We start from the raw sequence: 13,976 nt of genomic DNA on the forward strand, positions 1-13,976 counted from the left end.
TAGAGGAAATAAAGGTTACTATTTTCCAAAATTTCTGCAATGTAATATTAGTACTGAAGTCAAAACACTTACCTGCAAAGTAAAAACAGCTTGAGGTATTTCCATGATCACATGTAAAAACATATCAAGTGAATTGGGGTTCCTGACTGCAACATCTTAACCAAATGGAAAGATGAATTTTAAATTCTCCTACCTGACCTCTTCAGACATGAGCATAAGTAAGACTTCAAAGGTGAAATCAAAACTAAGCTTGACAAAGAACTATACTGGATAAATTATATACATGAACCACCTCACCAAAGATGGTACTTTAAGCCTTTACACATGACACATGACAATGATGAAGTGTTTTATTTAGATTTGGTCTTTCTTCATTTTTTCATAACTTTGAATCCTGAAGGTTAGCAAATCATTATACTCATACATCTTGTAATTCCTCTCTTTACACAATAGGCACACATATACAGCACGTATGTCAATATAATATTTATCAACACAGCATAAACATTTAAGCAGCAGACACATTTCACATGATAGAGGCTCTATGCATATGGGCTGTCCCATCAAAAAGCAAACATTAGAATGCCATTTCAGTAGTTACAGTGCTGACATGATCAATAAAGTTAATTTGTTTTATAACCATCATATATTTTCATAAGTCATCCATAGGAATGAAGTAAAGGACAAAGACTTTTTTAAATAAAAAGTGGTATGCCAACCTCAAAAATGACATACTAACCAGACATCGGCATTCAAAAGCTAGGCTGAACAGAACTGGCCTTGATGTACATGCGGTAAGTTTGTTTTCAGAATATAAAATTAAATGGTAATGTCAGCAGTATTACTACTGTTTCTATATTTATGATTAATTACTAGCAATACAACTCCCAGAAGGAAGGAGATGGATCCAGTGGTGATATAAGCAATTCCCAAAAATGGATTTTTTCCTCCCATCCATGAAATAGTGCTTAAGATCATCCGTTTTCGTCCATCAAAAGAATGTACAGGGTAATCTGAAGAGTGAATAGGAAAACTTTTCCATGTTCAGTGACTTTATTTTTAAAATACACCTTAAAAAGTTAGCATTTAATTGCTTGTAATTCATTGGCATAATTCTATGATACCCAGGCACCTTACTCCCATGTTCTGAATCATAAAATAATTGTGTAATATTTATCTTGAAGAACTGGTTTAGCAGATTAAATGTTAGCAGGATAGCCAATATAGTTTGCAAGAAAAAACAGCCAAATTTAACAGTTATATCGGTTCTCAGATACTTGTGCCCTTATTACACAGGAGGGGCAAAATGCCAAAAATAAATGACTAGAAGGATTAAAGGGGAACAGAAGGGGTCTATGTAGTATTTTCAACAATAAATATTTAAAATAAAAATGTCCCTAACCGGTTTGGCTCAGTGGATAGAGCATCGGCCTGCGGACTGAAGGGTCCCAGGTTCGATTCCGGTCAAGGGCATGTACCTTGGTTGCGGGCACATCCCCAGTAGGGGGTGTGCAGAAGGCAGCTGATCGATGTTTCTCTTTCATAGATGTTTCTAACTCTCTATTCCTCTCCCTTCCCCTCTGTAAAAAATCAATAAAATATATTTTTTTAAAAAATGAAAAAAAGAAATATAATGTGAAAAAATATTTCAAATAAATACTAGTAGCAGTTAAACCCTCAAAGAGGAGGTTGACAGACCAAGAGACAAGGAAAAGATGAAGGGATCAGAAGTCTCTGTAAGCTCAAAGAGCATGTGTAGCAAGAGAGTAGTTATGAGAATATGAAAAGACTCTAAGAACAGGGTAAAAAAGCATTATACTAAAGTCTTAACTTGCTGATTTGGAGTAATGATAAAATTCATGGTGTGACACAGAGAGGTGATGGCTAAAACAGAGTGGAAGTGAAAGGTGGGTTGTTAAAGAGATTTATGAGATGAGACGCCAGTTTACTGGATGAGCATGGATCAGTTCCAGGATTGTAGCAACAGGTCAGAAAAGGGGACAACTAAGTCCTTATGTAAAAGATTTACAACCTTTTCACAAGCGGCTTTTGAATCAAGTATTGTGCCCCATCTGTTTCTCTGGGCTCCTGTAACTCTCCAAATGACTCCAAATGGCACGTTTAGCTCTACTAGTTTCTTAAATCAGTTCACACTGATTATGAGAACTCTAACTAACCCAGAGCTCTGAGGAGTACGGTCTCAAATCACCCATGCGAGTATCTCCCAGTATCACAAACCTAAAAAATGGGCTTCTGCCTTAATTCTAATATCTAGTTCCTACCTTATACCTAGTTTTGATAATTAACCCTTGATATTTTGCAGGCCCATCTTGTCAATCTTCAATATATCCTGCATTCTCCTGACAGTTCTCCTCTCCATGCCTGGGATGCAAATTCTCAGCTGAGAATTCCTGAGTGTTCACTCCAAAGACTTTCCTTTATTGTAGTCTGGAGGCTTCAGGTTTGGATACTGTTACCAAGTTTTTGAAAGTATGTCCCTGTAGGAGCAATTTTGGGCAGACAGAGCCAGTTCAGGTGCTAGTAGAAAGAGCATTATCTTGATATTGAATGCTGCCCTGTACTTTGGCTACACTGGTCTTCCCATTAAGCTCAATTACAGTCAACCATGTAAAAATATCTAGCTTACAAATAAATTCAGAACCTACATTTTAAGTAATTTTAAAGCATTATCTTGAGACTGTAGCCAAAGTAGAGGGCAGCTGTTCAGTATCAAGATAATGTTCATTCTACACAGCCGTGGGCAAACTACGGCCCGTTTGAAATGAATAAAACTAAAAAAAAAAAAAGACCGTACCCTTTTATGTAATGATGTTTACTTTGAATTTATATTAGTTCACACAAACACTCCATCCATGCTTTTGTTCCGGCCCTCCGGTCCAGTTTAAGAACCCATTGTGGCCCTCGAGTCAAAAAGTTTGCCCACCCCTGTTAACTAGCACCTGAACTGGGTCTGTCTGCCCAAAATTGCTCCTAGGGGGACCTAGTTTCAAAAACTTGGTAACTTTTAATCTGTCATTAGCAAACATTTAAATGCTAATATTTAAGAAACTTTTCATTCATAAGATATAAAATGAACTAGAGATTTAAAAATGTAAGGACTTTGTTTTGAATAAAAGGTAGTGCTCAACATTTCCGTCTTAGGAAAGACTGCATCTAGGCTGGTATGGACTGGTTTAAACTAGCTAGGGATGGTGATTGACGGAAAAGTCATGGCCTTTGGGGTCAACAGCTTGACCATGAGCTTCAACTCTTCTACTTATTTCCCGTGTAATCTCAGGCAAGTTACTTAAATGCTCTATGTTCCTGTATCCTTGTCTATAACATGGAGGTGACAACTACTTCATAAAGCTTGAATTTAAGTAAAATAATGCATGGAAAATACTTAGTACAATGTTGACACAGTCAGATTGAAATGAATATTTATCAGCACTGAAAATTACATCTCAATTATTAATGTGGCAAAATACAGCTAATGATAAAAATGTTTTGTACTATGAACAGAGCAATAGTTAGAAACAATTATGTTGATATTAGTTAACATATCTGCTGATTTTTAATATGTAAAAATATATATTAAAACAGCTTGTAGCCCAACCGCCATGGCTCAGTGGTTGAGCATCGACCTATGAACCAGGAGGTCACAGTTCAATTCCCATTTAGGGCTTATGTCCAGGTTGTGGGCTTGATTCCCAGTAGGGGGCGTGCAGGAGGCAATGGATCAATGATTCTCTCTCATTGATTTTCCTCTCTCTCGCCCTCTTTCTTCCTCTCTCTGAAATCAATAAACATATATCTTAAAAAATCAGCTTGTACCACCAACACTTATTTATTATTAGGTACATTCACTGGCCTTCCCATTAAGCTCAATTACAATCACCCTTGTAAAAATATCTAGCTTACAAGTAAACCCAGAACCTACATTTTAAATAATTTTACCAAATAATATGCTTAAACCCTTGTACAAAGTATATAAAAATTAAAGATATTTCTGGAAGGCATAAAAGATACTTACCCATACATACACTCCTATAAAAATGGAGAGATCATAACTCAACACAAAGTAGCATACCACATAACTAAGATATGGCTGGACTACACTCCTTTCCAATTCTATGAATATGTGCTCGTGGCCAAAAAAGGATACTGTATTTGATATTCAAAAAGTAGTCTCCAGCTGGTAACGTTGGATGTAAATCACTTTTCCGCTCTATAATACGATATAACTTACGAAAAGTAGGCAATGCTGCAGTACGCATCCAAACAATAAAATCTTCATTTATGAATCCATTATTATCTTGGTCAGAATCCAGCAAGTATACTGGGTTAACCCAGTTTACTGGCTTTGTTGTATCTTAAAAAGGAGGGGTGGGAGTGGGAGAGACAAAATATTCTATTAAGAGTTTCACTGAAAATTCACACTCTAATAAAACAAAGATATATATTACACAATCAGAATATTTTTCTCATTTTCAAAGGTTTGAATACATTCATATTCTAAGGAAGTCTTATATCAAGAGAGAAACCAATTCCTGTTGTAACAACTTAACATAATTACAAAGATTTAATATCTCAATTAAGAGAATACTAAAAGGCCCTAGCTGGTTTGGCTCAGTGGATAGAGTGTTGGACTACGGACTGGAAGGTCCCAGGTTCGATTCCAGTCAAGGGCACATGCTTGGGTTTCAGGTTCAATCCCCAGTAGGGGGTGTGCAGGAGGCAGCTGATCAATGATTCTCTCTCATCATTGATGTTTCTATCTCTCTCTCCCTCTTCTTTCCTCTCTGAAATCAAAATATATATAAGAGAGAATACTAAAAGTGAGCTGTTGAGTATATACCAAAAGGCAGATAATTTAATGCAAAGATATAGTGGTATGAAACATTACATTGTGAAATTGAGATATAGAAACAAAAGTAAATTTGGATCTATAATTATAATAAATAATAGGGGTTTGTTAAAAAGAAACTTCATTGCAGTTTTAAAAGATTATGGGTAAAATGCTTATAAGAAAATACCAGAGAAGTTTAAGATTAAAAGTTTACATTTCCTTTAGAATTTCAGTACATTAGAACAGACTACATACTTTTACCTTACTATGTATGAAGTTAAGAAAAGTAGCTGTTTTCAAAAAGCATAAACATCTTCTGAGATTCGAAAGATTGAAAATTTTAGGTACTTTATTAAAACTTCTAGCTTATATCATGTTTTAAAAGGATATTAGTAATATTTTACCTTTGAATCGTTCTTCTAGGGGGCCTTCTCCAGGGGGATTTCTAAATTTCACATTTTTATCTGTCCACCAAGCAATACCTTTCTTTTTCAAAGGAATTGCCGTTGAAAATGATCCATTGACAACCAGAAACAATTCTAATGTATCTAAACATAAGAAAAGGAAGATATTGCTAAATATTGAAAATCCATAATACCCGCTTTACTCTATGAGAAATGAGGATCTGGTATTTGCTCCCAAAAGTGGTGGTAACAGAGTAGGCATATGATGTATATTTGCTCTTGATTATTTATATGTGAATTAGCAATTAAAAATTTATAATCCCAGATGGACTTTTCTTTCATCACTCAATACAGTTCTAGGTTAATTTCCTATTTGGCTGATAGGTGATAAGGTCAAATGTTTTAATATTAAACCAAATAAAATTATTTGCAAGGTAAATCTGCCTCTTCTTTCTTTTAAACATGCGTTCATAAATAGTTAATGGTTTGTGCATTTCTCTATCTGCACTGTCCAATATAGTAGCCAGTGGTTACATGGCTACAGAGCTTTTGAAATGACAGCTAAATGAATGTTTTGTAAATGTATATCAAAGACTTAGTATAAAAAATCCTATATAATAAAAGCCTAATATGCTAAGTGTCCAGTTGTCCATTCAGCCAATCAAAACGTAACATGCTAATGATATGCTAAGGCTGCTCAACCGCTCGCTATGATGTCCACTGACCACCAGGGGGCAGACAGTACCAGGGGGAAGATGCTCCAACCGGTAGGTTAGCTTGCTGCTGGGGTCCAGCCGATCCAGATTGAGCAAGACAGGCCAGGCATGCCCTGGAGCCCTCCTGTGGGGTCCCTCCCGCTGGCCAACCTCCACATCCCTCCCCAGCCCCGATTGTGCACTGGGGTCCCTCAGCCTGGCCTGCGCGCTCTCACAATCTTGTACCTCTCAGAGGATGTCAGAGAGCAGGTTTCGGTCCGAACCTGCAGGCTAGGCCAAGGGACCCCACTGGTGCACAAATTCATGCACCGGGCCTCTAGTAGAATATAAAATATCTTATCAACAACTTTTATATAATGCATATTATTTATATGCTGAAATGATGTTTTGAGCTTATTGGGTTATATAAAATATATTATTAAAATTAATTTCACAACCTCTCCAACATGTTATTATTTGTCTTATTGATAACAGCCATTCTAACAGATATGAGTTGGTATCTCATTGTAGTTTCAATTTGTATTTCCCCGCTAGCAAAGTTGAGCATCTTTTCATATATCTGTTGGCCATTTGTATGTTTTCTTGGAAGAAGTGTCTGTTCAGGTCCTCTGCCTATTGTTTGAGTGGGTAATTTTGTTGTTGTTGAGTTCTATGAGTTTTTTATTTATTTTGGATATTAATCCCTAGTCAGAGCAAATATCTCCCATTGTTTGCAAATACCTTCTCCCATTCAGTTGGCTGCCTTTTTGTTTTGCTAATGGTTCCTTTTGCTGTGCAGAAGCTTTGTAGTTTGATAAAACAGAACCCACCATCACTGCTGGTGGGAATATAAACTGGCATAGCTACTAAGGAAAACAGTATGGAGGTTCCTTAAAAAATTAAGTCTGGACTTACCATATAACCCAGAAACCCTTTTCTGGGTATCTACCCCAAAAATTTGGAAACATTTATTCACAAACATATATGTACCCCTATATTCATTGCAGCAATATTCACGGTGGCCAAGACATGGAAACAACAAAGTGTCCCTCAATAGAAAATTGGATAAAGAAAATGTGGTACATATATACAATGGAACACTATTCAGCCATAAAGAAAAGATGAATTACTGCCATCGGCAACAATGTGGATAAATCTTGAGAATATCATGCTAACATGAAAGAAGTCAGAAAAAGTCAAGAACCATGATTTCACTCATATGTGGGATATAAAACTGAAAGCAACAAATGAACAAATAAAACAAACAAAAACTCATAAACAGACAACAATATGGTGGTTAACAGAGGAAAAGGGTGTAGGGAGTGGTAAAGGTTAAAGAGGATCAAATATATGGTGATAGAAGGATATTTGACTTTGGGTGGTAAATGCAATATAAAGATGATGTATCACAGAACTGTATACTTGAAACCTATATAATTTTATTAACCAATATTACCTCAATAAACTTAATTAAAAATTAATTTCACTTATTTCTTTTTATTATTTTTAATGTGACTACTAGAAAACTGAAAATTATATGCATGTCTCACATTTATGGTTCACATTATATTTATAATTATACAGTGCTGCTCTAAATGATCAACTGTAGCATCTTTTTAATGATATAAATATTAAAAGTTGGTGGGAAAGGTAACCTAGCTTTTATTTTATCATATATGAAATAGGAAAGCACAATGTCCCTGCTTATTTCTTCCCAGAAACAAAAATTCATCCTTAAAATATAAGCATTCTCAGAAGAAAGTCACAAAGCATTATAATACCCCACTGAATTACTAATTGATATATAGGGTATTCCCAAAAAATGTATGCACACACTTTGAATAATTATAAAGGCGGTGTTTATTAAAATACATTTCATGTTGAAAACTGAGCTATCAGCTGTTAAAGTATACATACATTGTTTTGAGACACCCTGTATTTATCTTAAGATTGTTGAATTTCTCAATTTCATTCATGTTTACTAGACTATTAAATCTGTAATCCTATATAATAAAAGCATAGTATGCAAATTGTCCCCTCAACGGGGAGTTCGTCTGGGAGTTCGACCAGGGGGTGGGGCCAGCCGGGGGAAGGGAGGGAGGCCCTGGCTGGCAGCGAGCAGCCACTAGGGACCCTACCAGTGCACAAATTTCGTGCACTGGGCCTCTAGTAAGATTATATAAAGTTTCCTAATTTTATGTCTATATCTTTGTATTTATATCATACCATTAAACATGCTGTTGGCAATAGCTCCACAAGGAGCAATTGGTTTGTCTTCATTTCTTCGATAAGGCTCACATTCCTTACTGGGATTCTGATATTTAGAAGGAAAAGAAAAGAGAAATTATTACCCAGGCCTCCAAGAGAACTATGAGCTAGGCTCCTATTACTGATTAAAAATTCAATCCCTACTTGCTTCTCACTTGCAATGTATACAAAATGAGTCTGTATTTTAAGTAGACTATAAATAACACTACATTTAAATACTAAAATACATTCCTTAACATTACTGCATTATCATTTTAATGTAACTTTTCCTTGCATATATTTTGTCATACAGGTATATACCAAATTGACATTTTTTATTTTCATATCAACAAAGAAATCATAACCACAAGAAGTTTTCTGTCCAAGAAAAATTAAGAAGCAATCTACTGTCAATCTAGTTGTGACATAATTGAAGGGGTCTTAAACTGGAGGTAAAGAGACTGGAGATTATAGTTCCAGTTGTGTACTATGTGACTTTGGGCAAGTCCCTTGATTTACCTGTGCTCACTTATAAAATTAACAGGATTAATTCAAAATTTGTGATTCTGAGTTAAATCCCCTGTCAAGGGAAGGAAAAAAGAAGGAAGGGAAGCAAAGAGGGAGGGAGGAAGGGAGGGAGGGAGGGAAGGAGGGAAGGAAGGAGGGAGGGAGTTGGCTTAATGCAGATTCCTAGAATATAACTATCTTTTCTAAACTGTGCATCCAGGTACAAGGAAAACGAAAATGCTGGCTAGGCAAGAAGCATTAGTCCCTATTGAAGATCTCAAGGACATATGGCAGTTGCAGGGTTAAATGAAGATTCTACCAAGTAGAGATTAGTTGTATATATGAGTTGTTCTGGGACTCCAAGGCCACATTAAGCCATTTCTCAAAACAATCTCACATGATGCTTCTCTCTTCTCTCTCTCTCTCTCTCTCTCTCTCTCAAATCAATAAAAACATTTTTTTAAAAAGTATAAAACAATGAGCCTAAAGTGTAGGTTGATATCATATTATGAAGTCTTACACACAATGTTAAGTAACTTGAACTTCAATCTGCCCATTTTTGAAATCTTTAAGATTTTTGAAAATCACCTCGTCTTAAATTCACACAGTTTGGCCCTGGTTGGTGGTTAGAGTCAGACCATGGACCAAAGGTCACGGGTTCAATTCCCCGGACAAATTCCCTCCCCACCCCCAGGGTCTTAAATTCACACAGTTTGGCCCTGGTTGGTGGTTGAAGTCAGACCATGGACCAAAGGGTCACAGGTTCAATTCCCCGGACAAATTCCCTCCCCACCCCCAGTTGGGGCGTGTGCAGGAGGCAACCAGTCAGCGTGTCTAACATCGATGTTTCTCTGTTTCTGTCTCCCCCCTTCTCCCTCCCTTTCATTCTCTCTGAAGATCAATGGAAAAAATATCCTTGGGTGAGGATTGGAAAAAAAAAAAATTCACACATTTTGGTACAGACCAGGGACCAATAAATGACAGCAAGCAGGCAAAATCCAGCTTACCACCTGTATTTGTAAATAAAGTTTATTGGAATACAGTTACACCCATTCATTTAAGTATTGTCTATACCTGCTTCCATTCTACAATGGCAGAGGTGAGTAGCTGCTACAGAAACCATATGACCTACATAGCTGAAAATATTTATCATCTAGCCCTTTACAATAAAACATTTCATCAATTCCTAGTCTAGTCTAAAATCTTTGCTTGCAGTTTGTAAAAAAAGAATCAATCTCAGCTTCTTTCACCCTCAGTGAAATGAGTAGATATCTAAATAAAATAATTACAAATCAACTACCACTTTGGGTCTCTGAACACAATCTATGTTCCCAATCAACAAATTGAGAGAGGCCTAGGAAGTTGGTATGTCTCAAAGAACATCACCTTCACTGGATTTGAGTTCTAAAAATTGGATCCCACAGAGTAAATCCCACATAAATTGTAAAATATTACAGCCCTAACTAGGATCTTTAAACAGACTTGCTATTTCTTAAGAACCCAAACATCAGGAACTAGCAATAAAACCAGTAGGGCAATGGTTTACCAGAACCATTCTGGTCACAATATGATCCTAAATTACATTCTAAGAGATTCACCGTTTGTAAGAGATCCTAGATTGCTCTTGGACTCTGATGGTTTGTTGGACTGGCAGCAATAACATAAATACTTACTTGCACACCAACCACTACTATGAAAAGCTGAACAACAGTCAGAAGACTAAGATCCTCTAGTCTATCGATTCCCAAACCAGGCTGGGCATCAGAAAGGGAGCTTGTTAAAATATACATTTTAGAGCTCCACCCTTGCAGACACTAACTTGCTATACTTAGAATTCTGAAATCTATATTTTCAAAAAGTTCCTCAGACAATTTTTCAGTAACCCACCCTTTGGACTTTACTACTCAGGCTTCCCACAAGTCAAAAAATGAAGAGCATACATGTTCCATTCTAAAACACAATCTCAGAAATTTAAAAAGGTAGCTTATTTACATATTCTTAGTGTGATAATAACTGATAAACCCAAACAGAACAAATTACATACCCAGAATGCTAGACTTGTCAAAATTCCATTACAAACAGATTAATAAAGCAAAAATCCCAAGAACACTATTAGAAACAAGCAGGTAGTAATTTGTCTTCTGGCTGTGAGAAATCATTAATCTTTGTAAATTCCAGGGGGAACATTTTTTAAATAAAAACCCTCATTAAACAAACTATAAATGGCAAGTAAAAGTCTAATATATCCTAGCATTATTAAAATTAACTTTTCTGGCTGCTCTGCCTGTGAAGTAGCCTTCTCTCTATTCTACTGCTTCACTAATAATCTCTTTCACTTTAAATTCTTTAAAAATTTTTTTAACATTTCTAACTAAACAATTAGCACATTGTTTCATAGAAAGCACATTTTCATATTTCATCATTTTACTTACAAGTAAAGCAGTAGGATCTCCATTTAGTTGACTATCATCTCGAGATTTCACATAACGACGATGGTTTTGATAGAAATTAGACAGTCCATAATACATAAATACATTGCCCTACAGGAACAGAAAGGGAAAATTTTTTCACATAAAACTATTAAGTATAAAACTGTGTCATGCATACATAAAGGCTATATAATTTTGGACTGTACTAGTTTATGAAAACTTAAAAAACAGGTACTGGGGTGAACTCTACCAGTACTTGGCAATCTAAAACAACACAAATTGTAAGTAAGGTTAAAGAAAGTATGTTGCAAAAATCCAAGGATAAACTTTGAAAATATCCTTAAAGACTTCAAAGAAGTGCTATTTAGATTTAAAAGAACACACACACACACACACACACACCCCTATTCTGATCTACTTTCAACTTAAAATTTTCTCTAATTCAGATTGGTCTACCCAATGAGCACTTACCGCCCAAGTAATTCTGAACTTGAGCTGAGTCATAATAAATTTCTCCACAGAATACTACATAGTAGTAGTAATTATTAAATTAATAATTAGGCCCAGCCGGGTGTAGCTCAGCGGTAGAGCGTCGACCTAAGAACCAAGAGGTCACCAGTTCGATTCCTGGTCAGGGCATATGCCCAGGTTGCGGGCTTGATCCCCAGTGGGGGGCGTGCAGGAGGCGGCCGATCAATGATTCTCATCATTGATGTTTCTCTCTCTCTCTCTCTCTCTCCCTTCCTCTCTGAAATCAATAAAAAATATATATTAAAAAAAAGACCACAAAAAATTAATTAATAATTAGTAAAGTATCTAAAATAATGTGTCACTTTGTAATAATCAAGAAAAGTACTTTAATGTATTCAATGGAGCCAAATTAGAAATAACTTGAGTAAGAACAGTAACCTACATACACTACAATTATTCACAAGATGCCATCTTGAATGTAAGATTTTTTTAGAGGTAGCAAAACATGACACGATTTTCTACTTTCTGGTTGCTACCTCTATTATCTATAATCTTACCCTCAATTAAAAGAAATTAAAGAAAAGGAGGGATAATAGTGACAGAAGGAAAACTGACTTTGGGTGGTGAACACACAATACAATATACAGATGACGTATTATAGAATTGTACACTTGAAACCTATATAATTTTATTAACCAATGTCACCCCAATAAATTCAATACAAATTTTAAAAATTAAAACTAAATAAAAGGAATTAAAGGATGAAAGGAATCCAGGAAAAAGAGAAATTCAATAACATTTCAGATATGCTTTATTTGATTTGCTATTTTCATATACATAATCATTTATTTAGAGCTTGATTTTCAAATGTAAAATGTTTGCAAATTCTTATTCTATATAAAGAAAATGTTTACATGAAAACTATTTACTTACTTTATTTTTTGTTATGAAAATTATATCACAGCCCTGGCTGGTTTGGCTCAATGGTTAGAGGTTCAACTGCCAGGCAAGGGCATATAACTCAGTTGAGGGTTTGCTCCCCATCCCAGGAGGGGGTGTGTGCAGGAGACAACCAGTCGATGTGTCTCTCTCACATGGATGTCTCTCTCTCTCTCTCTTTCTCTCTCTCTTTCACTCTCTTCCCCTCCCTCCCTCCCTTCCTCCCTTCTCCTGCATCTCTTTCAATCTCTCTACAAAAAGAAAAAAGAAAAAAATCAATGGAAAAAATATTCTCCAGTGAGGATTTGAAAAAAAAATTATATCACAGAAACAAAGAAAACGCTTTAAAAAAAAGTATCATCTCAATTAAGAAGTACAATAAATTCAACTTACAAACTGAAAAAGAAATTATTTTAAATGAATACTGAGACAAAATAACTTACTTGAAGTTTTCTGAAAAGGCTTTAGTGCAATTCAAATGGTTGGAGACCACAAAATAATGAATCTGAAGATGATCACATTTGCAGAAGAAATGTTCTAAAATAACTGTGTGTTTTTTTGTTTTGTTTTTTTAAAATATATTTTATTGATTTTTTACAGAGAGGAAGGGAGAGGGATAGAGAGTTAGAAACATCGATGAGAGAGAAGCATCGATCAGCTGCCTCCTGCACACTCCCACTGGGGATGTGCCTGCAACCAAGGTACATGCCCTTGACCGGAATCGAGCCTGGGACCCTTTAGTCCCCAGGCGACGCTCTATCCAGTGAGCCAAACTAGCTAGGGCTAAAATAACTGTTTTTAATGGGGGGAAACTAATGTAGCTTCTAAATCATTACAAGTCTCTTTCAATGCTTTAATTCTGCCTGTTCTGACAAAAAGAACTTAATGCATCTTTATAATTTGTCCATCACATTGAAAAATAATAGAATTTCTATGGTGTTTTCAATTTATATGTTATTTCTGCTGAAACAAAGTAAAATAATCTGCCTTCTCCCAAATTCAGTTTCTTCTTTTTATAAAAAGGCAACATTTTCCTTTATTTTAGTGTAAGAGCTACTACAACCACTAGATGGCAATCATCTACCAGGGACTACAAAAGTCATTACTACCTTTCAGAAAACTCAAGTGTAGAAAAACATAAAAAGTTGGCATGTATTAAAGCAGTTTTGCTCCCTAAAAAATAAAAGAATTCTTAAGTTCAATTTTCATGTAAAGAAGAGCACAAACTGGTCTTGCCATTTGTCCTTTCTGCTGTTTCCCAGATTGCTAGATAAGTGTGAATACAAAAGACAGACAGACCACACACACACACAGAAATGTTGTTCTAACTGCTTATTAAGACATAAAAGGTCAATAGTTTCACTAAGTGTTTGTATTTATGGTAATGGTTCATATCTGATAGAAAAATAATACCGTAAAATAATGGGTGAATTAG

The 13,976-nt window shown here is 35.6% G+C and overlaps 1 protein-coding gene across 3 annotated transcripts in view; it reads right to left on the reverse strand.

Moving 5' to 3' along the window:
* Positions 1-335: 335 nt before the first annotated feature.
* TMEM30A (transmembrane protein 30A) overlaps positions 336-13,976 on the reverse strand; it is a 37,120-nt gene continuing 23,479 nt past the window's right edge. For all 3 annotated transcript variants that reach the window (XM_014535780.1, XM_005861441.2, XM_014535781.1), the window contains 5 exons: positions 11,135-11,242; positions 8,175-8,262; positions 5,254-5,397; positions 4,166-4,372; positions 336-1,013 (listed from right to left, as the gene is read on the reverse strand). In XM_014535780.1, the coding sequence (XP_014391266.1) occupies positions 820-1,013; positions 4,166-4,372; positions 5,254-5,397; positions 8,175-8,262; positions 11,135-11,242 (741 nt within the window). In that variant the 3' untranslated portion in view covers positions 336-819. The remainder of the gene's footprint in view (positions 1,014-4,165; positions 4,373-5,253; positions 5,398-8,174; positions 8,263-11,134; positions 11,243-13,976) is intronic.

The sequence above is a fragment of the Myotis brandtii genome, unplaced genomic scaffold, assembly GCF_000412655.1.
Source record: "Myotis brandtii unplaced genomic scaffold, ASM41265v1 scaffold151, whole genome shotgun sequence".
Lineage (NCBI taxonomy): Eukaryota > Metazoa > Chordata > Mammalia > Chiroptera > Vespertilionidae > Myotis > Myotis brandtii.